General features: G+C 45.2%; 2 protein-coding genes across 3 annotated transcripts; one reads left to right on the top strand and one right to left on the bottom strand.

Moving 5' to 3' along the window:
* Nucleotides 1-221: 221 nt before the first annotated feature.
* On the bottom strand, nt 222-3,411 carry LOC129847378 (relaxin-3-like). The gene is made up of 2 exons (XM_055915153.1): nt 3,038-3,411; nt 222-2,151 (listed from the first exon to the last, which is right to left on the bottom strand). Exons 1-2 carry the CDS (start codon nt 3,198-3,200, stop codon nt 1,886-1,888), a joined length of 429 nt encoding a protein of 142 aa, XP_055771128.1. The 5' UTR covers nt 3,201-3,411; the 3' UTR covers nt 222-1,885.
* A 3,892-nt stretch (nt 3,412-7,303) lies between these two features.
* On the top strand, nt 7,304-25,739 carry LOC129847376 (MHC class II regulatory factor RFX1-like). Of its 2 annotated transcripts, none has more exons than XM_055915151.1 (19): nt 7,304-7,460; nt 11,145-11,407; nt 11,609-11,737; nt 12,732-12,844; nt 13,574-13,678; nt 15,170-15,267; nt 15,571-16,000; nt 17,857-18,032; nt 18,366-18,485; nt 18,692-18,822; nt 19,224-19,342; nt 19,993-20,102; nt 20,223-20,374; nt 22,037-22,134; nt 22,251-22,400; nt 22,874-23,082; nt 23,336-23,489; nt 23,619-23,664; nt 23,888-25,739. In XM_055915151.1, the coding sequence occupies exons 2-19, from the start codon at nt 11,167-11,169 to the stop codon at nt 24,040-24,042; spliced, it is 2,736 nt and encodes a 911-aa protein (XP_055771126.1). In that variant the 5' UTR covers nt 7,304-7,460; nt 11,145-11,166; the 3' UTR covers nt 24,043-25,739. The 2 variants fall into 2 exon arrangements, with proteins under 2 accessions (XP_055771126.1, XP_055771125.1); XM_055915150.1 differs by having other exon boundaries at nt 7,305-7,460; nt 17,851-18,032.
* Nucleotides 25,740-26,003: the final 264 nt, after the last annotated feature.

The following is a 26,003-nucleotide window of genomic DNA, read 5'->3' as shown; positions in this document are numbered from 1 at the left end:
TTTGAATGAGTCATTTTATTCAAAACGCAATATTTTTGTGCAGTAGAATTAAAAGTTGCTTTACACATGTCATAGGCCAACTCCATTATGTCCTATGGCCCTATGTTTTCCTATGTCATGATTCTGGCATTGACCGTATCTGTGGCTGGTGGAAAAACTATTAGGGATTTGCGTCAATTCAAATCTGGTATCAGGACAAAATGTGATTCAGAGTCACCGAATATACTTTAAGTATTTTTATTAAACTCAAGCGATAAATGGTAAATGCAATTTTCATATATACGGGTTCTCTGTATCACCTCGCAGGGCAGAACAGAGAACTGGCAGGATGTAAGTAAACAGCTGTTCTTATACTGTGATAGACGTAGTTCCAACCCGTCTGTTGGCCTATCACAGTAGAGGCTGAGCGTGGTTTAAACTTGCTCAGCCTATCGCCGGCGCTCAGGCAGGTCCCAGCCTCTTGGCGCTCCTTGGTGTCCGGCGCTGTTGCTGTGTAGATTACGCTCCCATACCCTAGAGACTGGGGCCAGACAGTTCTGTAACATAGTTTGAGCTATTTGCACCTGCATAGAAAGCATACTGTTCTCGCTCAAGGTCAACCACAGCTTCTCAGCACACTATCTGGGGCAAAATGCCACTTCCAGCACACACACATAGACACCCAGGCGCCCAGGCCAACAGTTGCTAATATTATATTACATGTGATATAGTATTGGGTTATAGTGCAATAAACAGATCCTCACAAAACATACCAAAAGTCGGAATGTTAAGCAAATCAAATCTTTATTAAAACCTTTATAACAGGTTCATAGTCCAAAATAAAACAGATTTGACAGATTTAAAAAAAAATAAGGGCCATGTGAATGACGACAGTGAGTGGACAAAAAGTACAAAGGATCCAAAAACAACAATGGAGAAAAAGGTCTGGAATCCACATTTCATCACAGCTAGCCAAATTCCACACGTATAGAGACAGGAAGATATCGGTATTCAGTCCTAGTCGGTAATGACGTAATAATAAGGAATTCCCGTAGACCACGCCCATAAATTGGGGAAAACCCGCAGATTTTTTTGTTATACAGAAATAACAAAATATGCCGAAATACTCCTGTGTTGTTCAATGTACATGTAGTAAGTAGCCAGGTCAGAAATTCCGACCGGTGGTTCGCAATGGTCCCACGTTGGGAAATAGAGTCTGCGAGAAGAGCCCCGTGGCTTCAGGCTATTCGGTGTGGGAAATGTGGGGATGCGGTGTCCAAGTAGGCTACACGTAGCTATGTGTGTGTGGAAAACATTTCATCACGGTTAACACATTTAACTTGTTTAGCTCATACTGTCCGTTTGTAATTCCACTAGCTGGATAGTCAGATTGTTTGTGTTGTTGGTCTTGGCTAGCTTAATGTTCCGGTCAGTAGCTAGCTCTCACTCAAGTTGCTGCTAGCATTGTCATGAAAAAGGGCATAATAAGGGAAGCCTTACAATATTACGTTTTTCTAAGTAGTGAGAACGCTAGGAGCAGGCACTGTTGAAAAGTAATCTTTAGACATGTTGTACTTTCTTAAATGGAGTTTTGTAATTGACTAAAACAAGCAGACAATAAGAAGATTGCGTTTTAAAAATATAACGTTTTTGCTGTGAGCCAATGGGGAAACCTAGGTAAACACAGGTTGTTTTACAGGCAGGTAGGGTCATGACGTTCAATCTAATACCGACTGGGTCTATTTGGAGAATAAGGTTATATTCTCCCTGCACAGTTAACATGATACTTTAACTCGGAAACACTGGGGAGAGCAGTTAGAAAAACCGAGAGAGAGAGATATGAGAAAATACCAGGTATGTGTATGGCTACGTGTGTGCATGGGAGGGGAGAGAATGGGGTGGATTCTCAGCAAAGGGAGCTGATGTCTCCCTTGCTGCAGCCCCACTTGCAGCAGGCGTTGGACAGGCCCACCACCACATCACGGCCCTTGCGGTCTGACATACGGAGAGCCTCCAGTATCTCCTCTGAGATGAGGGAGCGGGCTGGCCTGCGGATGAACACCCCACCCTCCTGGACATGCTGGAAGGGACCCTCTGGGAACTGGGAGTCTGAGTTCCAGCCTTCAGATGAGTCCTCGTCATGGGAGCTGAAAGGGTCCTGAGGGAAGTCTCCTGAAATGCAGTTTATAGTAGGAGTGTTGAAAAATGATATTGACTCTCAGTGCTGCTCAATTTATACATTCAAAAGTCAAAGATTACTGTGTTTCTATTTCAAATCAAATGTTATTTGTAACATGTGCCAAATACAAGAAAAAATAGATAAGTAATGCAATGTAATAAAAGTTACAAATAATTAAAGAGCAGCAGTAAAATAACCCTAGCGAGGCTATATACAGGGGGTACCGGTACAGAGTCAATGTGAGTAGCAGTAGCGTAAAAGGGGGTGGCAATGCAAATAGTCTGGGTAGTCCTTTGATTAGCTGTTCAGGAGGCTTATGGCTTGGTGGTAGAAGCTGTTTAGAAGCTGTTTGGACCTAGACTTGGTGCTCCGGTACCGACTGACACTCGGTAGCAGAGAGAACAGTCTATGACTAGGGTGGCTGGAGTCTTTGAATTTTTTTTTATCCTTCCTCTGACACCGCCTGGTATAGAGGTCCCGGATGGCAGGAAGTTTGACCCCAGTGATGTACTGAGCCGTACACACTACCCTCTGTAGTGCCTTGCGGTCGGAGGCCGAGCAGTTGCCATACCAGGCAGTGATGCAACGAGTAGGATGCTCTCGATGGGGCAGCTGTAGCACTTTTTGAGGATCTGAGGACCCATGTCAAACATTTTCAGTCTCCTGAGAGGGAATAGGCTTTGTCGTGCCCTCTTCACTACTGTCTTGATGTGTTTGGACCAATGCACAATACATTTAAATGAAAAAATGTAATCGACTGGGTGGACGTAATCGACTGTGCGGATATAATACATTCCAATGGACAAAGCCAGGGATACAAAAAAAGCCAACATAATCCTTTCCCTTTACTCAACAAATCATAAATCACTGATGCCTCACCTGCACTCCCGAGTGACCGTCTCCAGCGAGATCCTCCACAGGTGAAGATGACCGCCCGGATGAACTCCCGGCCACATAGCTTCACTCCATACGTGGGGCGCTCCATCCCCTGCACCCCAGCCACTAACAGACACACAGCTAATACCAGTGGTTTCCACATCATGTCCCAGGAGGTGAAAGAACGAGTGAGCAAAAAAAGGAGGAGAGAGAATAGATTCTTCAATGGTAGACTGGGCTGTTTGGAGCAGGTGTTTTTCTCTGTCTCTCTGTGGTGGCGAGTGTTGTGTGACTTCCCCAGTGACCTGGTATGGGTTTATAAAGGGGTCCTCAGCCATACGAGGTAGACATGGAACTTGCACACGCACACCCTCTCAACCAGGACAGTCATAGATAGGAGAGAGAGATAGACCCAGAGACCTTTATGGAGACAAAGCACTGACCAAAGGTGGCATAATTAGCCAATACTGCTCAAATGCGACGATGATGTCAGAGTAGTTTGTAATCTGATTACAGGAAAAACACATTTTCTGGATGTCAAACCCACGTTTCATTTGAATCCTCACCTGCACCTTTTTTGTGGTCATCACCCACCTCAAACTCACTTGATCACCAGACATTTCTGCTCATGCAAAGCAAGTGTTAATGTGCAGAGCCATGGTGTAGTGGTAACACTCCCTAACACATGTTACTTACAAATCCCATCTGGAGACCCGGGTTCAATTCCTGTGTCCACCCTTCCCACTGTCTCTCCCTCTTGTCTATTTCCTCACTATCTGAATAAAGTGTCAAAACACCTTAAAAAGACATATTTAAACTTGATCAAATCTTCTACAGGGGTACAGTAGGAATGTTGGGTATGATGACACAGTTCAGAAGTGTGATGCCACTGTGTCAAAATGTTGGTATCAAGAACATGTTTTCTCAAACACAAATCCCAAGTTTAGTAAATACAGTATACTACATATGTGCTACATTTCAGTAGTGGAAGATCCAGCCTATCGACGGAGGAGGAGCTGTGATTGTGGACGACGACGAGGAGCTCCATGGCCTGTCTGTCAGATGTCTCTACATCTATGCTCCCTCCTCTCAAGATACTACCTGTATGAACTGCCTATCATCTAAAGGTGACCATCGCCAAAATACTGACAGATCCCTACATTTGTTTTGTTAAATAGTTTCTGGTTGAATTTTGTTTTCAAAGCGACTGAGATTCTACTTGTAATGATAAGCTCTAAATAAAATACATATTTTTATTATTAAATAGTACAGTACTTACTTTCAAGTAAAACTTCAACTCTTCCCCTATACGACTTCACACCTTTTCAGTGCTGACTCTGTGTAACCCCAGCTGCTCTGATTATTCTCCCATGACTTGCTTCTCCCCTCATATTTCTCCATCTCTCTCTGAAAAAAGAGTGATGAAGTCACAGGTGGGGGGTTCACACAGCAAGGAGTAGGGGGTGCGTGCGACGGAATGAGGCAAAGCGGGTGACATTTTCAAAGGCAGATAACATGGAAGTCATCATCTGAGTCAAACAAAGGCTGGGGCCCTATCTGTGTCACTGCATAGTTAAAGGTCTCCCGTTTCAGAATTGACAATGGATTTGTGAATTTGTAATTAATAGGTTGATAACAATGTGAACAACATGGTATTTCAGGGGGGCGTTGGAGACTCATTTGCACATTGTCTGGTGGTGAGTGACCAGGTGAGCAGGTTAAGAGAGCGACATTGATGGCGACTGAATGTGTTGCTTTTTGAATAAATTGTTTGTGGCCAGTATGTAGACTTTGTCTGTATACATGTGTGTGTATGTATGTTTGTGGGTGTTTTTGTATGTAAACTCAGCAAAAAAAGACACGTCCCTTTTTCAGGACCCTGTCTTTCAAAGATAACGTGACTTAGGCATGCTGAAAGGAGGCATGAGGACTGCAGATGTGGCCAGGGAAATAAATTGCAATGTCTGTACTGTAAGACAACGCTACAGGGAGACAGGATGGATAGCTGTTCGTCCTTGCAGTGGCAGACCACGTGTAACAACACCTGCACAGGATCAGTACATCACACCTGCGGGACAGGTACAGGATGGCAACAACAAATGCCCGAGTTACACCAGGAACGCACAATCCCTCCATCAGTGCTCAGACTGTCCGCAATAGGCTGAGAGAGGATGGACTGAGGGCTTGTAGGCCTGTTGTAAGGCAGGTCCTCAGCAGACATCACCGGAAACAATGTCGCCTATGGGCACAAACCCACCGTCGCTGGGCCAGACAGGACTGGCAAAAAATGCTCTTCACTGATGAGTCGTGGTTTTGTCTCATCAGGGGTGATGGTCATATTCGAGTTCATCGTCGAGGGAATGAGCATTACACCGAGGCCTGTACTCTGGAGCAGGATCGATTTGGAGGGTCCGTCATGGTCTGGGGCGGTGTGTCACAGCATCATCAGACTGAGCTTGTTGTCTTTGCAGGCAATCTCAACGCTGTGCGTTACAGGGAAGACATCCTCCTCCCTCATGTGGTAAGCTTCCTACAGGCTCATCCTGACATGACCCTCCAGCATGACAATGCCACCAGCCATACTGATCGTTCTGTGCGTGATTTCCTGCAAGACAGGAATGTCAGTGTTCTGCCATGGCCAGCGAAGAGCCCGGATCTCAATCCCATTGAGCACGTCTGGGACCTGTTGGATCGGAGGGTGAGGGCTAGGACCATTCCCCCCAGAAATGTTCGGGAACTTGCAGGTGCCTTGGTGGAAGAGTAGGGTAACATCTCACAGCAAGAACGGGCAAATCTGGTGCAGTCCATGAGGAGGAGATGCACTGCAGTACTTAATGCAGCTGGTGGCCACACCAGATACTGACTGTTACTTTTGATTTTGACACCCCCTTTGTTCAGGGACACATTATTCCATTTCTGTTAGTCACATGTCTGTGGAACTTGTTCAGTTTGTCTCAGTTGTTGAATCTTGTTATTTTCATACAAATATTTACACATGTTAAGTTTGCTGAAAATAAACGCAGTTGACAGTGAAAGGACGTTTCTTTTTTTGCTGAGTTTATGTTTATGTGTGTGTGCAAGAGCACATTCCCTCACCAATATTTCCCCCTAGACATAACTACTACAAAACAACCAACAAAAATTGGTCACAGTTCTTGCAGCTATGTCGGTTACTGGGTCTGTACTTAGTCACTGGTAATCTTTGAGGGGACTCCTATGGTAGGTACACCTACAGTTCATCCCTTGGCAGTGGTACTGTAAATTGCTTTATCATTGATCCCAACCCAGAGTCTCTCAGAGCATTCACAGTCAGCTCACTGACACACCTATCAGATCACAGCAAAATCCCAGTCTATTTGAAAACCGCAATATTCAATCATCAGGCATCAAAGCAAAAGGGACTGTATAATAATAAGATATGCGATCGATGGTAGGAAAGTAGCGTAGAAAACTACCCCCCAAAAATTGGGCAACAACAAATTCAACCCCTTTTAGAAAACGTTTCACTGCAATAGTTAAACTTGTCATTACAAAGCCTAAAGTAAATTTGACCTTTCAGCTGCCTTATCATATCTAAATATGTCAAGCAGACAACCTAAGAAAATTAACAACAATGACAAATGGTTTGATGAAGAATGCAAAAACCTAAGAAAGAAATTGAGAAACCTATCCAACCAAAAACATAGACCCATGTATTTCACTGTGTTTCCCATGCCAATAAATCATTTTACATTAAATGTGTGAGAGAGAGCAGGAGAGAGAGAGAACAGAATCCATGTTTAACTACTAATTTTCATTCAGTGTTCATATACAGCTTTGTTGTTTTAGACAACTAAATTCACTGATCACTCATCTGAAATATAGTAGCTATGTCACTTTCACTTAACCTTATTGCTCTAAAAGAGCTTGCTACACTAGGTATAGGCCTACTCAATAATAAAGTTGCATGTTTGCAGACCAGGTGACATTGAGGTCGCATTGTGTAACTTAATGTAACATTTTATTTCAACGTATTTGATCAAATAAAACGGCGATCAAACTGAGATACAGTGTTACTACCAAATCACAAGTTGATTGACATTAGAATAATCAAATTTCTATCCCGGATATGGGATACGCCTCAGTTGTTTAATTTCATGTTCAAGCTGGACATGGGTTTCTCACAGATGTGATAAAGTGCTTTGTATCGACAAATTATGTGGTACTGCCACTTTAAAACATGTTGGGAGTTGTCTGCCAATCAACGCGAAAGAGGGGGAGGGAAGAAAGCGGGTGGGTAGCAACAGTTGCCCCGGTGAGGACGAAGCGCCATAGCCACGGTAGCCCTGGCGACAAGAACCCAGCAACGAGAATCAACAACAACAGCCTGAATCCTTGAAAAAAATAAAAACAAAAATACCGGTGGGAAATTCACTTGGAATCAGAGGTGAAACTCTAAACATATTAGATAGCTTACGTGTGCTTCTAACATTTCAAATGAAACATTATGTTGGATGCGGCTGTTTTTTTTGTTGCCTGTTTCAGTAGCCATTTATAGCAAACTGGTTGCCAACGTCTCTAGCTAGCTAACTTGCTTGTTGGCTCATCAATAGTGTCTCTTGAAACGCGGTGTCTCAGTACATTATGCCTGACATGACGCTTTAATACCCAGGCCGTTGTTATGGCGATGTCAAATGCACGATATGGGTACAAAATGGCGGGTGTTGTAGATACGCGAGACAAGCTAACGACCGTTAGCTAGCTCAGCTGTTGACATGCAGCTTGCTGACCAGCTCAAAGCTAATGTTAGCTAGCAGGCTACGTGGAATACCACAGTGGCGTGTGTCAAATAATGTTCTAACTTTACCTATTTTATCAGCTTTAACGCAAAATGTCCTTCTGCCTGGCTGAGACAGAGGTTGACTAGTTTACCAACGTTAGCTAGCTAGTTGCTGCTAGCCAATCTCACTGCGAGCTGATAGTAGTAGCCTGGATAAAAAAAACAAAAGCTAACTAAAGATGCATTGTAATTTGGTAAATAAAGAGAAATAGTCGGCCAGAGCTTTTAGTTCTCAAGCCCGTACGAAGGGTAGAAAGGTGGCACTGAAGTCAAGCAAGCAATGTAAAGAGGGGCGTGTCAGTGAGGGGCGCGACTGACTATATTATGCAGATGTAAGTTACAGTGGCAAGGACCTTGAAATATGGGGGGGCATTTGCGTTAATTCCAAGCATTAACTCATTCACTTGGATAGCTAAACTGAATTTTGTCCAAAAATGTATATCTTCCTCTCATTTTGGCAACAGCATAGGTCATATATAGTTATTTGCTGAGTATTGGCTACTCAATAAAACCAATACTATTGAATAGGTTAAAAAGGGGTGAAATGGTAGTGTTCTTGAAAACATTTTGCTTCACATCTGTAAACCTGCTATACTGTTATAAATTCCACAGAGCAGTGTCTCTTCTGTATATGAGAGAAAGCGAGTGAGAGAAGGGTTTGGTACTTTAGGGAGAAATAGACATGTCAAAGCTAGAGACTGGATATTCTATTCTAAAAGAATGGCCTAAATTCATTAGTTCGTCCAGACACCATGTTATTACCTCTTCATTAACAGTGTAATTTACAAGTGAACTAAAAGTAAAAACAACACCAATGCTTTACGCAGTGTCAATAGACAAGCAGAATGGAGATGGGTTTTCCCACTTTACTCATGTTGCAGTCCCGTGAAGCTCAGTTGGTGTGTTCGATTCCCACGAGGGACCAGTACAAAAAAAAGTATTAAAATGAATGCACTCACTGTAAGTCGCTCTGGATATGAGTGTCTGCTAAATCACAAAAATGTAAATGTAAAAATCCTTCTGGCCTGTAGCGGCAGCAGTCACATTAGAGATGACTGATCGCATTACAGGTAACAGGACACCAAATGCATGCCTTTCTTTCCCTTCAAGCCTTCTCCTCCCCCACACCTCTTCTCTAGCTGTACCACTAACAGTCTTTGGAGGGGAAATCTTAGTCATAAGTGAATTGACTCATTATTAGGCCCAGACAGAATATGTGTAAGGAAACAGAAGTTCCCCATGTGTATAGCAATTTCAATTATGGAATTAATTAAAAGCAGTGCTACAATACATTCATTACGGTGGTATAATTGTTTAAAATGTATGTAAACTGTGTTTAAACTTCTCTGTCTATATTCTGTCTCTTAATGTTGTCTATCACTAGCAACACCATATCACCAAGTACAATTCAGAGTATGTGCAAATGCACATGGGGAATAAAGGTGATTCTGATTCTGAGACAGCGGTAAAAAGCCAGGTGTTGATAAGAAACCTCTCCTGCTGGGTTCCATCTGGCTTCACTGACTCAATCATTATCACGTTAAGGAACAGTCTGGATGATGTTGATGATGATAAGGCTCCATTCAAGATAAAGCAACGATTTAACAATTACTATCTATAGCTACACTGAAGAAAAATATAAACACAACATGTAAAGTGTTGGTCCCATATTTCATTAGCTGAAATAAAAGATCTCAGAAATGTTCCATACACACAAAAAGCTTATTTCTCTCAAATTTTGTGCACAAATTTGTTTACATCCCTGTTGGTGAGCATTTCTCCTTTGCCAAGATAATCCATCCATCTGACAGGTGTGGCATATCAAGAAGCTGATTAAACAGTATGATTACACAGGTGCACCTTGTGTTGGGGAGAATGAAAGGCCACTTTAAAATGTGCAGTTGTATCACACAACACAATGCCACAGATATTTCATGTTTTGAGGGACCGTGCAATTGGCATGCTGACTGAAGGAATGTCCACCAGAACTGTTGCCAGAGAATTGAATGTTCATTTTTCAACAATAAGCCGCCCTAATGTCGTTTTAGAGAATTTGTCAGTACTTACAACCGGCCTCACAACCACAGACCATGTGTAACCACGCCAGCCCAGGATCTCCACATCTGGCTTCTTCACCTGCGGGATCGTCTGAGACCAGGCACCCAGACAGCTGATGAAACTGGGTTTGCACAACTGAAGAGTTTCTGCACGAACTGTCAGAAACAGTCTCGGGGAAGCTCATCTGCGTGCTTGTCATCCTCACCAGGGTCTTGACCTGACTGCAGTTCGGCTTTGTAACCGACATGGGAAAATTCTCCCCTTCGATGGTCACTGGCACGCTGGAGAAGTATTCTCTTCATGTATGAATACCGGTTTCAACTGTACTGGGCAGATGGCAGACAGCGTGTATGGCATTGTGTGAGCGAGCGGTTTGCTGATGTCAAAGTTGTGAACAGAGTGCCCCATAGTGGGGGTGGGGTTATTGTATGGGCAGGCATAAGCTGCGGACAACGAACACAATTGCATTTTATCAATGTCAATTTGAAGTCACAGATATATTGTGAAGAGGCCCATTGTCGTGCCATTCATCTGCCGCCATCAGCTCATGTTTTAGCATGATAATGCACAGCTCCATGTCGCAAGGATCTGTACACAATTCCTGGAAGATGAAAATGTCCCAGTTCTTCCATGACCTGCATACTCACCAGACATGTCACCCATTGAGCACGTTTGGGATGCTCTGGATTGATGTGTACGACAGCGTGTTCCAGTTCCCGCCAATACCCAGCAACTTCGCACAGCCATTGAAGAGGAGTAGGACAACATTCCATAGGCAACCATCAACAGCCTGATCAACTCTATGCGAAGGAGATGCATCGCGATGCATGAAGCAAATGGTGGTCACACCAGATACTGACTGATTTTCTGATCCACGCCCCTACCTTTTTTAAAAAGGTATCTGTGACCAGCGGATGCATATCTGTATTCCCAATCATGTGAAATCCATAGATTAGGGCCTGATGAATTTATTTACATTGACTGATTTCCTTATATGAACTGCAACTCAGTAAAATCTTTGAAATGGTTTCATGTTGCTTTTATATTTTTGTTCATTGTAGATTAGCCTGGTCCTCGATCTGTTTGTGCTCTTCCCAACAACATTGCTGTCATTGTCAAGCCAAACACAAGAATTCCGTCAGGAATTGGCAAGAGAGCAGAATATGACTGGCACCCAGGCTTCAGCTAGATCTCTCAGCTAACAATATTTTATTTTATTTTTCACATATTCAGTGTCTGGGGCCCAGTTCTCGTGATGGCCACGACAGGCTACGTTGGGGAGTTGCAGCCCGTGACGACCCAGCCCCAAGGGGCAGCGAGTGGGAGTGTGACGGTGGCCGGACAGTCCTCAGCCTCCGCTGCCCCACACACCGTGGTAGCTCCTACGCAGCAGTTCCTGGCCGAGCTTCAGACCACGGTGGGGGCTCCTGCAGCCGCAGCAGGACAAACCACACCCCCTGCACAAGCCACTCCCACAGCGGCACAGAAGACAGCAGGTATTGTTTCTGCCAGTAAAAATTTTCATTTGATTGTTATACATTTATTAATTGTGATGTATAAATAAATATTTATATTGTTTCATTGATACATTTATGTACTTTTATGTCATTTTGAGTCATGTCTTATAGGTATGCATCAATTCAGATGCTTATGACAATGTGTATCATGCAATAAATTAACCCTAGTGTCTGTATCAGTTGTCCAGGTGGCGCCCACACAGGCTCCTCCCCCCCAGACCCAGTATGTGACGGCTGAGATCCAGGGTTCCTCATCACAGGCCAACAACGCCCAGAACGCCCCCCAGTACATCGTAGTCACCGTCACAGGTGAGCCGGGCTCAGCATCACATCACATGCTACTGACTGTAGACTTAATTTATCTGAAGTCATGACCGACACTAGCCTGGTCTCAGATCTGTTTGACAACTTCTATGGTCATTGTCACGCAGACCATAAGAGTTGGCAAGAAAGCACAAACACACCTGGGACCAGGCTACATTATTGCGGCATTTCATTCAGAAACCTGACAATTTGTAATTATTTCATTTTATTGACCCTTTATTTAACTAGGCAAGTTAGTGAAGAACAAATTATTATGTACAATGATAGCCTACCAAAAGGCAAAATACCTTCTGCGGAAATGGGGGCTGGGATTAAAAATAAAGCACAAAACATGGTGCAAACATTATTTTAAATGAAATCAAATCAAATTTATTTATATAGCCCTTCTTACATCAGCTGATATCTCAAAGTGCTGTACAGAAACCCAGCCTAAAACCCCAAACAGCAAGCAATGCAGGTGTAGAAGCACGGTGTCTAGGAAAAACTCCCTAGAAAGGCCAAAACCTAGGAAGAAACCTAGAGAGGAACCAGGCTATTAGCTTAGAATAGGTACGATATGCTTTACAGAAATTCTAAATCATAAAACTAAATATAAATTAGAATCAGATTACATTGGTGTCACGTTGTTAGATGGGCCTGAGAGAGAGGAAGTAACAAGTCTCATAGCTTCCTGTTCAAGCTCTGTTCTTGATCTTAAGAGAGACGTTCTGATTCACAGTTTCTACCAAATGAATCTAAAAACCTGCAATGAGTGGAATGTCTCTGACCGCTGTGAACTCTGTCCCTGTGCTCTTGCTTATCATGAAGAGGTTGTGTACTGTAATATGTGGGTGTAGTGGCTCAGAGAGAAGTCAGTTTCATATTAACAGGTCTTTCTCTCTCCCTTTCTCCCTTCCTCCACACCCCTCTCTCCCCCTTTCTCTCCCTTTCTCTCTTTCTCTTTCTCTCTCTCCCTTTCTCTCTCACTCTCTCTCCACAGAGGGCTCTCTCCATTCAAGTGACTCTGTGTCTGACTCCAGCCCTCCTCCAGCTGTGGTACAGCAGACTGGGGTTCCCACACAGGTGGTGCAGCAGGTGCAAGCAGCACAGCAGGTAGAGGTCCCTCCCCCTCTCACATTCACACCTGGGTCATGTTCATTAGGCACCAAACAGAAGAAAACAGATTAAAACAGAGAGGTGACTATCTGGACATTTTTCTGTTTCATGCCCTAATGAACATGATCCTGGTAGACACATGATATTGAACAATTGCAACTCACTTGAAACCACACAGAAAAAACAGTTTATTATTCGCAACTCATCATAAGACTTGGTGAAGCCAAAATAGTGCTGACATAAAGTATTTATGCATCCCTCCAGTATTTGGTGTCCAGCATTGGTGCACTATTATGTGGGAAATGAGAAGTGATAGTTATGGGTTTTACGGTAACAACCTCTGGACAAACCAAGAATTGAGGAAAAAGTATCGAGCATTTGCTGTTCCCCGAGAGAAACTTGGCCGGAAATAGCTCAAAATACTTACTAGTCTCTCAAGCCTATGGTGTCTAACTGCTCTCAGATGGCAAAACAGTAACTCAGATGTTTTATTGTCACACACTGGATAGGTGCAGTGAAATGTGTTGTTTTACAGGGTTAGCCATAGTAGTACGGTGTGAAACATGTGTTAGACAAGTCAGGACATGGGAAGAATGAGGAAAAATGTTCAGTTCTCGTCACACCCAGTTTGAGCTGATGTAACAGGGCTATTATCTTAACTACCAGACGCTATTGTCTTAGCTACACACTGTGTGAATCTATCTGTGTTGTGTTTCCTGTCCTTAGAGGTCAGTGGTGCAGGCAACGTCCCAGATCACAGCCAAGACTGAACAGGGTATCACCACCCAGCTGAGTGTCACCAACCTGCAGCCCATCCACCTCACTCAGGAGGTAAGATGCAAACACACACACAGACACACAGACACACAGACACACAGACACACACACACACACACACACACACACACACACACACACACACACACACACACACACACACACACACACACACACACACACACACACACACACACTCAAAAATGCACTGTATTGCATTGTATTATGTATTCCTTTGGTCCTGCTGAGCCAGATAAACATCACAACATTTCCCTCCTGGTTGGTTGGTTCCAGAGTTCGCATAACAAACAGAGAGAGAGGGATGAGACAGACGTAGGGAGAGACCGAGAGATAGAGGAGGAGTGGACAACAGCAGAGCAGAGCAGGACAGACGCACAGTACTTTGCATGGGTGCCGTCAGACAGACACCCAGACATGCAGACAGACGGACACAGCCTCCAGGAGTACCCCTCCTACTTCCCCCTCTCCCTCCCCCTGGTCATCCCTCCCTTCGCCTTGTCCCTGTCAGTGCTCTCGCTGGGCTGGGAGGGGATGGAGATGGGAGGCTACCCCACGGTCACCACAGCCCAAGGACAGCCACTCCTGTTTGACGCAGCCTCTGCCTTCAGAGTAGGTCAATTAGGTAGAATTTCTGCCTTAGTCTCCCACTACTAAGTGCAGTTTTAACTTAAAGATGCACTGTGCAGAAATTGCTCCGCGATTTCTGGGCTCCCGAGTGGCGCAGCGGTCTAAGGCACTGCATCTCAGTGGAAGAGGTGTCACTACAGTCCCTGGTTCGAATCCAGGCTGTATTACATCCGGCTATGATTGGGAGTCCCATAGGGCGCTGCACAATTGTCCCAGCGTCGTCCTGGTTTGGCCGGGGTAGGCCGTCATTGTAAATAGGAATGACTTGCCTAGTTAAATAAAAGTTAAATAAAAAATAGTTTGCCTGATTTCAGTTTATGTGACAAAACAAGCAAGTGTAAGTGTGGAGAATCATTGTACATCTAAACCGCTGTGAAATATTTTTTTTGTAACCAGAAATATTGTATTTTCAGCTGTTTGAAGCTGGTGTACAAAACCTAGTAAAAGACGCAAACACGAAACTTCTGAACAGGAAGCAGAGAAATACATAGAACACATCTACCACTTCTAAGATTTGTTTTCAGTGAGAATGACAGATCCATAACACAGTTATATGTGAATGGAATTGTTTCGCCCCAAAATGACTTATTGCAGCTTTAAATGGAAGTTAGGTATCCTAGAGAGGCTGTCGTCAGTGGGTAACAGAGTGGAGTGAGATTAAGGCTGAGACAAGTAGGTAGGAAAGAGCAATGTGAAGGGTAAGGGGAGCAGCCTGCAAGTCAAGGTCATTGTCCCATTGAAGTGAATGAGCCTGTGATTGATGTAGTATGCCTCATGATTTGACTACAGTTGAAATATTTGAACACACTTCAAAGGAAATTGGAGGAGGGGGAGTAGATTAGTGTTTTGACCGACTCTGTGTGTGTACTCATGTGTGTGTGTGTGTGTGTGTCCCAGGTGCAGCAGCAGCTCCAGCAGGTGCCAGTGCAGCATGTGTACACCAATCAGGTGCAGTATGTTGAAGGAGGAGACAACAACTACACCACCAGCACAATGTAAGCTTTCCTCTCCACTACTCTCTCTGAACACTACCTGTCTATGGTGATATAATGCTATGCCACTATGCTTATATCGTTTGTTGACTGTTGCTAGCTAGATCACCTCGACTTCTAAAACTAGACAGTGGAGTTGGCCAGACAGCACAGACAGATCTGGGACTGTTATTTTTGTGATGCAGTGGTTTATCTTTCAAGACAACAGTTAAACTGCTGAATTTGAAACTAACTGTCCCTCTCTCCTCCCCTGCTCCCTTCATCCCTCCATCTTCCCCCCTCTTCCCCCCTCCTCCCTCTCTCCAGTCGTTCAGGCAGCTTCACCTACACAGACACCCCTTTGTACACTCAGACCACCGCCGCCCCTTACTACGAAGCCCCTCCCACTTCTGGCTCACAGGTCCCCACCACCGGCACACCCCTGACCGTCTCCGTGACAACGGGCTCCACCGGTGGTGTGTCTATGTACGTGGCTGGCACAGGCCAGATCGTGGCCAATCCGGCGGCCGCCACTGGGGGTGGGGCGACAGTGGTGGCGACAGGGGGAACGGCCAATGGGACTGGGGAAGGGGTGGGGGCTAATGGAAGCGGGGGCAGCTATGTGATCCAGGGGGGGTACATGCTGAGCGGCAACAGTCAGGGGGGCTACTCCTCCCACAACGCCCGCTCCTCTCCTGCCACCGTCAGTACAACAGAGGGCGAGGAGGGTAGTGGCGTACCGTCGGCAGACAAAAAGGTATGAGGCAGAGACGCCAATCTAAATACTATTCTCTCACACACACCTATCAGTGTTCTACTAGTCTCAGTACTAGACTGTAGGAGGGACATGGCTGTTCTACTAGTCTCAGTACTAGACTGTAGGAGGGACATGGCTGTTCTACTAGTCTCAGTACTAGACTGTAGGAGGAACATGGCTGTTTTCCTAGTCTCAGTACTAGACTGTAGGAGGAACATGGCTGTTTTCCTAGTCTCAGTACTAGACTGTAGGAGGGACATGGCTGTTTTCCTAGTCTCAGTACTAGACTGTAGGAGGGACATGGCTGTTCTACTAGTCTCAGTACTAGACTGTAGGAGGGACATGGCTGTTCTACTAGTCTCAGTACTAGACTGTAGGAGGGACATGGCTGTTTTCCTAGTCTCAGTACTAGACTGTAGGAGGGACATGGCTGTTCTACTAGTCTCAGTACTAGACTGTAGGAGGGACATGGCTGTTCTACTAGTCTCAGTACTAGACTGTAGGAGGGACATGGCTGTTCTACTAGTCTTAGTACTAGACTGTAGGAGGGACATGGCTGTTTTCCTAGTCTCAGTACTAGACTGTAGGAGGGACATGGCTGTTTTCCTAGTCTCAGTACTAGACTGTAGGAGGGACATGGCTGTTTTCCTAGTCTCAGTACTAGACTGTAGGAGGGACATGGCTGTTCTACTAGTCTTAGTACTAGACTGTAGGAGGGACATGGCTGTTCTACTAGTCTCAGTACTAGACTGTAGGAGGGACATGGCTGTTCTACTAGTCTTAGTACTAGACTGTAGGAGGGACATGGCTGTTCTACTAGTCTCAGTACTAGACTGTAGGAGGGACATGGCTGTTCTACTAGTCTCAGTACTAGACTGTAGGAGGGACATGGCTGTTCTACTAGTCTCAGTACTAGACTGTAGGAGGGACATGGCTGTTCTACTAGTCTCAGTACTAGACTGTAGGAGGGACATGGCTGTTCTACTAGTCTCAGTACTAGACTGTAGGAGGGACATGGCTGTTCTACTAGTCTCAGTACTAGACTGTAGGAGGGACATGGCTGTTCTACTAGTCTCAGTACTAGACTGTAGGAGGGACATGGCTGTTTTCCTAGTCTCAGTACTAGACTGTAGGAGGGACATGGCTGTTCTACTAGTCTCAGTACTAGACTGTAGGAGGGACATGGCTGTTCTACTAGTCTCAGTACTAGGCTGTAGGAGGGACATGGCTGTTCTACTAGTCTCAGTACTAGACTGTAGGAGGGACATGGCTGTTTTCCTAGTCTCAGTACTAGACTGTAGGAGGGACATGGCTGTTCTACTAGTCTCAGTACTAGACTGTAGGAGGGACATGGCTGTTTTCCTAGTCTCAGTACTAGACTGTAGGAGGGACATGGCTGTTCTACTAGTCTCAGTACTAGACTGTAGGAGGGACATGGCTGTTCTACTAGTCTCAGTACTAGACTGTAGGAGGGACATGGCTGTTCTACTAGTCTCAGTACTAGACTGTAGGAGGAACATGGCTGTTCTACTAGTCTCAGTACTAGACTGTAGGAGGGACATGGCTTCATCATGTTTTCATGCATCTTATAGAAGTGCAACTTTGATTGAAATAAGTCAACTCTGTATTCTTATTTAAATTCCTCCTATTGTAAACTGCCTGTTTGGCAAGCATCCCATCACTATTTATATTTGTTTATGAGTGGTGTTAGGTTCTAGTTTCCAGAGTACAAACTCAACAGACAATCTTTAAACCAAGTTTATTCTGTCCAGAGGGTCTACCTATGACTAGTGTGTGTTTGTTGACTAACCCATCCATCTCTCCTCCCTCTGTGTGTCCCTCTCTGCCAGGTGCAGTGGCTGCTAGATAACTATGAGACAGCTGAAGGGGTCAGTCTGCCTCGCTCCACCCTCTACTGCCACTACCTGCTGCACTGCCAGGAGCAGAAGCTGGAGCCCGTCAACGCTGCCTCCTTTGGGAAGCTGATCAGATCCGTGTTCATGGGGCTACGCACGCGCCGCCTGGGCACCCGGTGAGACGGGTTATATAACACACACACACACACACACACACACAGTACACACAGTACACACACACACACACACACACACAGTACACACACACACACACACACACAGTACACACACACACACACACACACACACACACACACACACACACACACACAGTACACACAGTACACACACACACACACACAGTACACACAGTACACACACACACACACACACACACACACACACAGTACACACACACACACACACACACACACACAGTACACACACACACACAGTGATGCCCCAAAAGCATAGGCTGAATCAGAGGCTGAGTTGTGTGTGTGTTCCAGGGGGAACTCCAAGTACCACTACTACGGCCTGAGAATCAAGGCCTGCTCCTCTCTGATCCGACTGATGGAGGACCAGCAGCACCTGGCCATGAGACAGCAGCCCTTCTCTCAGAAACAGAGGTGGGCTATCAACCTCTCTCTCTCTCTGCATCTCTCTGTCTCTCTCTCTCTCTCACTATCTCTGTCTGCCTTTCTCTCATTTCATTTCTGTATTTCTGTCCTTATTCCTAGAGCTTATTGTGTCATTTTGTTGTATCTCTCTCATTGACGCCTCCCTGCTGTATAAAGGAACTTCATTATTTTCATCATGAACCCCTCCTCCCCAGGTTGAAGCCGGTGCAGAAGGTGGAGGGGATGACCAATGGCACGGCGGCAGGCTCGGGCCAACAGCAGCAACAGCAGGGGGCGGGGCTCTCTGACATCAGCTCCCAAGTGCAGCAGTACCAGCAGTTCCTGGGTGAGAGGGTGGGAGGCGTCAGGTCTGTCAACACTAGGGGGAATTGGGGTAACACCTTATTGTACCGTCTTGTTGTTTACATCATATGGTAACAATAAGGACTGGAGTCAATGAGTAGCTACTTCACTTAGTGTTTACATGACCCCCAAAGAAACGGAAGAGTGATTCAAATGTACCTACTATGTAATAACATTTTACCATATTTTACCAAGTACAGTAGAGAAATACAAAGATACAAATCTCAGAGTTATAGACTGACTGATTAACGGAATGGACAACCGGGACATTTATTAAACGCTAACAAATGAACTTCAGTAGGTTACAGACAGTGTGAAAACAGGTCAGACATTTACAGTATCTGTGTAAATACACAATTAATATTATCTTCTGTCCCCATGCAGACGCGTCTCGGACCCTCCCAGAGTTCCCTGACCTTGACCTGCAGGGGAAGGCCCTACCGGAGGGCATAGAACTGGAGCACATCAAGAGCTTCCAGCTGCTGTATCGGGAACACTGTGAGGTGCCTGTCTGTATGTCACACTGGTTGTTTATATGTACAGTATGTTACTGTGTGTCTGTCTGTCTATAGAGAGGCCTACCCCTGTCTGTCTGTCTGTACAGAGGCCTACCGCTGTTCATCTGTACAGAAGCCTACCCCTGTTTGTCTGTACAGAGGCCTACCCCTGTCTGTCTGTACAGAGGCCTACCCCTGTCTGTCTGTACAGAGGCCTACCCCTGTCTGTCTGTACAGAGGCCTACCCCTGTCTGTCTGTACAGAGGCCTACCCCTGTCTGTCTGTACAGAGGCCTACCCCTGTCTGTTTGTACAGAGGCCTACCCCTGTCTGTCTGTACAGAGGCCTACCCCTGTCTGTCTGTACAGAGGCCTACCCCTGTCTGTTTGTACAGAGGCCTACCCCTGTCTGTCTGTACAGAGACCTACCCCTGTCTGTCTGTACAGAGACCTACCCCTGTCTGTCTGTACAGAGACCTACCCCTGGTGTATGTGTCATTGTTCATTCATCAGTTCTTGTATAGTCCTGTTATGTACATGTCATCTGTACGTCTCGCTGTTGTTTCTGTCGCTCCAGCTGTCCTGTGCATCCTTTGCATAAAGGGAGGAGCTGAGCTAGTTGATACTGATGGTGCTGGTGTTCCCTCTTTGTTTCCAGGCTATTCTGGACGTGACGATCAACCTGCAGTTCACCCTGGTGGAGACCCTGTGGAAGACCTTCTGGAGGTTTGAAGAGAGCCCGAGTGGAGACACTGGCACACTGGCTGTGTACGTCCTGTCCTGGGACTTCAATATGCTACTAAAGCAACTAATTAAAAAAAATATATATCAAGTCATATTTTCGAGAATCCTGTGTCATTTTCTAACGTATCTGTATTGTTGTAACAGACATGATGAGTCTGAGAAGCGCCTGCCTAAGGACTGTCTAGTGATCCTGTGTAAGTACGACCCTGTGCTCCGCTGGAGCCGCGACTGTGACAACACCCTGTACCAGGGCCTGGTGGAGATCCTCATCCCCGACGTGCTGCGGCCCATCCCCAGTGAGTTAGAACGCACTACACAACACATCATACTGATAAAACTACAGAGCAGTATAGAGGGCCTTCAGAACGTTTTCAAACCTCTTGACCTTTTCCACATTTTGTTGTGTTGAAGTCTGAATTTTTAAACGGATTAAATTGAGATTGTTTGTCCCTGGCCTAGACACAATACCCCGTAATGTCAACGTGAACTTATGTATTTACACATTTTTACAAATGAAAATCTGGAATGTCTTGGATCAATAAGTATTCAACCTCTTTGTTATGGCAAGCCTAAATAAGTTCAGGAGTAAAAATGTACTTAACAAGTCACATAAGTTGCATGGACTCGGTGTTAAACACAAATAATAGTGTTTAACATGATTTTTGAGTGACTACCTCTCTGTACCCCACACATACAATTATATGTAAGGTGCCTCAGTCGAGCATTGAATTTCAAGCACAGATTCAACCATAAAGACCTGGAAGGTTTACCAATGCTTCGCAAAGAAGGGCACCTATTGGTAGATGGGTAGTTATTCCACAATACGAACCTAATTGACAGAGTGAAAAGAAATAAGCCTGTACAGAAGGAAAAGATTACAAAACAGGCACTAAAGTAATACTGCAAAAAACATGTGGCAAAGCAATTCACTTTTTGTCCTGAATACAAAGTGTTATGTTTGGGGCAAATCCAATACAACACAGTACTGAGTACCACTCTCCATATTTCCAAGCATAGTGGTGTCTGCATAATGTTATGGGTATGCTTGTAATTGTTAAGGACTGGGGAGTTTTCAGTATAAAAAAAGAAACAGAATGGAGCTAAGCACAGGCAAAGTCCTATAGGAAAACCTGCTTCAGTCTGCTTTCCACCAGACACTGGGAGATGAATTCTCCTTTCAGCAGGACAATAACCTAAAACACAAGGCCAAATCTACACTGGAGTTGCTTACCAAGAAGACAGGGAATGTTCCTGAGTGGCCGAGTTACAGTTTTGACTTACTGTAAATCTGCTTGAAAATCTATGGCAAGACCTGAAAATGGTTGTCTAGCAATGATTAACAACCAATTTGACAGAGCTTGAAGAATTTTTAAAATAATAAATGGGAAAATGTTGCACAATCGATGTGTGGAAGCTCTTAGCTAGAAAGACTGACAGCTGTAATCGCTGCCAAAGGTGATTCTAACATGTATTGACTGAGGGAGTTGAATACTTATCTAATCAAGATATATTAGTGTTTATATATTTTTTGAATTTTTTATTTATTTTTTACAAATGTTAGAATTTTTCTTCCACTTTGACATTACATAGTATTTTTTGTAGATCGTTGACAAAAACATCTATTTTAATCCCACTTTTTACACAACTACATGTTGTGAATAGTTTCTGAAGGCACTGTATAATACTACATAGCACAACATTACACTATATTACAGTACACAAGACATAGCGTTATGCTGCACTACATTATACTATGTGACACGACATAGCACTATATTACACTAATTTATCTACATAACATGACATAGGCCTGGTGGAGATTCTACATAACACAATAAAACACAGAGATCCTCAACTCTCAAAGCTGGTTTGAGTTCAAAGACATTCTGTTCACCCCCACATAGGAGAGCACATTGAGTTCAGCCCTGTGTCAACCCCTCTCTCTCTCCTGTCCACAGGTGCCTTAACTCAAGCCATCCGCAACTTTGCCAAAAGTCTGGAGAGTTGGTTGACCAACGCTATGATGAACATCCCAGAAGAGATGGTCCGCATTAAGGTGTGTGTCTGCTTGCATGCGTGTTGGCCAGCATGTGTTGGTTTCTGCTGTGTGTGTGTGTTCTTGGTGAGGTCTTGTCACGCTCTCTTTTCTCACTTCCTCCTCTCATCCTCCAGGTAACGTCAGCCAGTTCGTTTGCCCAGACGCTGCGCAGGTACACCTCTCTGAACCACCTGGCCCAGGCAGCCAGGGCCGTGCTACAGAACACAGCTCAGATAAACCAGATGCTCAGCGACCTCAACCGTGTGGACTTCGCCAACGTTCAGGTCTGTCTGACCTAAGACCTGTGGTTACAGAGTATAGTAACAGTCAGACACTGTCCAGACCATAGACATGTCATTATATTCATATGATGCAGACCAGCACTGATGGTGATCCCTGTAGTGTTTGTTTGGTATATGTAGTATAATGTCCTAAAGCTCTGTGTGTTGTTGTTGTTGTCCTACTGACATAACACAGGTTGCCTATGTTACCTTGTCATTCAACTACTATATTTTGTAATTGTGAAGTGACAAAAATGAGACAGGATACTGACGACTCTCTCTCTTTCTCTCCCCTTCCTCCCCTCTTTCTTTCACTCTCTCTCCCCTCCTCTGTCTCTTTTCCTCTCCCCCTCCCCCTCTCTCTTTTCCTCTCTGCCCCTGTTTTTCTCGCCCTCCACCTCTCTCTCCCCCTCCTCTGTCTCTTTTTTCCTCTTCCCCTCCTCTCTCTCCCTCTCCTTCCCTCTCTCTCCATACAGGAGCAGGCGTCGTGGGTGTGTCGCTGTGAGGACCGTGTGGTGCAGCAGTTGGAGCAGGACTTCAAGCTGACCCTGCAGCAGCAGAACTCTCTAGAGCAGTGGGCTGCCTGGCTGGACGGGGTGGTCTCCCAGGTCCTAAAGCCCTACCAGGCCAGCGCTGCCTTCCCCAAGGCAGCCAAGCTCTTCCTGCTCAAGTGGTCCTTCTACAGGTGAGAATGGGATTAGTCCCATCTAGTCCCATGACTGCTAAATACGGTTGAACATTTCCAGTAATTTCACACATGTTCAACTTGAATCAAATGGGAATAGGCAGGGAGGGAATCCTCCAACTGGGAAATTTGGGAAAGGTCCTTAAATTTTACAACGCTCCTGTCAGAGACATTTTTTTCCTGGTTAGTCAGGAAATCCAGATTTGTTTATCCATGCCCAACTGATCTGTTCCTCCTCCTCCTCTCCATCCAGTTCCATGGTGATCAGAGACCTGACTCTGCGTAGTGCTGCCAGCTTTGGATCCTTCCACCTGATCAGACTGCTGTATGATGAGTACATGTACTACCTGATAGAACACAGAGTGGCCCAGGCTAAAGGAGAGACACCCATTGCTGTCATGGGAGAGGTACACACACGTATACACACACGTGCACAGTGGCCCAAACCAAAAAAGCTAATGTGCTTTTGATATTAGTTACCATTGTTCAGTTGTTACCAATTCAATTGTTACTGACTAATTTCCAATGTCTCACAGTTCGCCAGTCTTGGCAGGAGTTTGAACCCACTGGATCCAGACAAAGGTAACTACCATCCATGTTGTTTGATACAAAGCACATGGCAGCCAGACATGAAGCTACTTATTGAGGATTGCCCATTCCCAGATCAATCCCTTCCCCTTACGCATTTGTGGAGATCTGAGAGCATAGGGGGTAGGGGTTAGGGACTCATTTGGGATTGGGCAATCTATTCCTATATCCATGGTTTCTGATATTAACCTTCCTCCCACTTGTGTCTGTCTTCCAGAAGAGGAAGAGGAGGAGGAAGAGGAGAGCGATGACGAGTGTCAGGAGCTGTCTCTGCCCTCTGACGGAGCGGGGCTGGGGGAGGAGTCTCTGGAGCCGCCTACCAAGCTGGCCAGAACCGACCAGAGAGTACTCTTCACCACGGGCCAGGACTGAACACACACACACTGATACACACATGCACAAACACACTTACATCCACAGACTGACTTACACAAATACACATACATAACCGCATTGATTGATACACATTTGTATACACACATACACCAAGATACCCTTATATACACTAATATGTACACTAGAGGTTGACACGGGAGAGAAAATTCATTCCTGTTCCGTCTTGCCCTGTAAATTAGTTTTCCTGTAATGCCTGGATCCCGTTTCTATAACCCCGGAACTTTCCTGTCCCATTCTGATAGTAATCGCTCCCGTCCCATTCTGATAGTAATAACTCCCGTCCCATTCTGATAGTAATCGCTCCCGTCCCATTCTGATAGTAATCGCTCCCGTCCCATTCTGATAGTAATCGCTCCCGTCCCATTCTGATAGTAATCGCTCCCGTCTCATTCTGATAGTAATCGCTCCCGTCTCATTCTGATAGTAATCGCTCCCGTCCCATTCTGATAGTAATCGCTCCCGTCCCATTCTGATAGTAATCGCTCCCGTCCCATTCTGATAGTAATCGCTCCCGTCCCATTCTGATAGTAATCGCTCCCGTCCCATTCTGATAGTAATCGCTCCCGTCCCATTCTGATAGTAATCGCTCCCGTCCCATTCTGATAGTAATCGCTCCCGTCCCATTCTGATAGTAATCGCTCCCGTCCCATTCTGATAGTAATCGCTCCCGTCCCATTCTGATAGTAATCGCTCCCGTCCCATTCTGATAGTAATCGCTCCCGTCCCATTCTGATAGTAATCGCTCCCGTCCCATTCTGATAGTAATCGCTCCCGTCCCATTCTGATAGTAATCGCTCCCGTCCCATTCTGATAGTAATCGCTCCCGTCCCATTCTGATAGTAATCGCTCCCGTCCCATTCTGATAGTAATCGCTCCCGTCCCATTCTGATAGTAATCGCTCCCGTCCCATTCTGATAGTAATCACTCCTGTCCCATTCTGATAGTAATCACTCCCGTCTCATGCAGATTTTTACACGCAGAAATAATTTCCTCCGTTACGCCTCGATCACACCAATAGCGTCATTGCATTTTGGTACACCAGATGTACATTCATTTCCACTGGAACGCTGTGTTTGCCTTGCAGCATTGCGTTGCAGAGGCAGTTGCAGTGCGTTCTGTGTGGTGCATCCGTTTGGATTTATCAATGCATCAAACTGTATGCGAAGACAGAAATGGTAGCAGAAGGTGAATGTTGAACTTTTGTTGCACACATATCCAGATGATGCTGCGTACCATTTTGCGTAATGACACTATCGTGTGATCGGGGCGTAAAGTAGTGACTGACTCCAACTGAAGCGAGGCGTGAGAGTGAGCTGGAAGGAAGGAGATTATCATTATATTTAGATTTTTTTTAATTAAGGAAACGGTATTAGGCCTACACAGTTTATTTGAATGAAATGCTCCACACATTACAATCCTGTGGATTGTGGATCCTGTGCTGTCCCGAACATGACTCTAGAACTTCCCATTCCTGACAGACCTGTCAACCTCTAATGTACAGTTTCTACACACATTTGAGTGTAGATACTGTACACACACACACACACACACAATGTTCATACACTCAATGAAAATTGCTGCAGTCTCTACACATAGATGCTGACCCATCAGTGCACACACACACAGACACACACTGACACTCACTGACACACACAGACACACACAGACACAGTCCCAATGGCTGCTGTAAGCACAGATACCACACATGCATGGATGTGCACACAATCACCGGTCCGGCATTGCTGGACAAAGGACACAGGGTGAACTTACACACACACATCCGCCCGACCCATGGAGTAAAGAGAAAGTGTTTGTTGTCACTTGGATGGATCTGTGTATTGAACAAGGACCTGCCATGTTTCTCTGTATTGGTGTCTCTGGCTGACAACAGGGCAGCACAATGTACATGCCAACCTAAACTACCCTCCAACAACTGT

Source organism: Salvelinus fontinalis, unplaced genomic scaffold, assembly GCF_029448725.1.
Source record: "Salvelinus fontinalis isolate EN_2023a unplaced genomic scaffold, ASM2944872v1 scaffold_0806, whole genome shotgun sequence".
NCBI lineage: Eukaryota > Metazoa > Chordata > Actinopteri > Salmoniformes > Salmonidae > Salvelinus > Salvelinus fontinalis.
The sequence above is the reverse complement of the archived record's forward strand: the minus strand, read 5'-3'. Positions and strand labels throughout refer to the sequence as shown.

What these genes read in the sequence shown, in the direction of transcription:
- LOC129847378 (XM_055915153.1), bottom strand. Translation starts at nt 3,200, where the DNA reads ATGATGTGGAAACCACTGGTATTAGCTGTGTGTCTGTTAGTGGCTGGG. An exon ending in ACGGTCACTCGGGAGTGCAG is followed by an intron (nt 2,152 to 3,037) that starts GTGAGGCATCAG and finishes ACTGCATTTCAG; the next exon opens with GAGACTTCCCTCAGGACCCT.
- LOC129847376 (XM_055915150.1), top strand. Translation starts at nt 11,167, where the DNA reads ATGGCCACGACAGGCTACGTTGGGGAGTTGCAGCCCGTGACGACCCAG. An exon ending in CCATCCACCTCACTCAGGAG is followed by an intron (nt 13,679 to 15,169) that starts GTAAGATGCAAA and finishes TGTGTGTCCCAG; the next exon opens with GTGCAGCAGCAGCTCCAGCA. An exon ending in CCCTTCTCTCAGAAACAGAG is followed by an intron (nt 18,486 to 18,691) that starts GTGGGCTATCAA and finishes CCTCCTCCCCAG; the next exon opens with GTTGAAGCCGGTGCAGAAGG.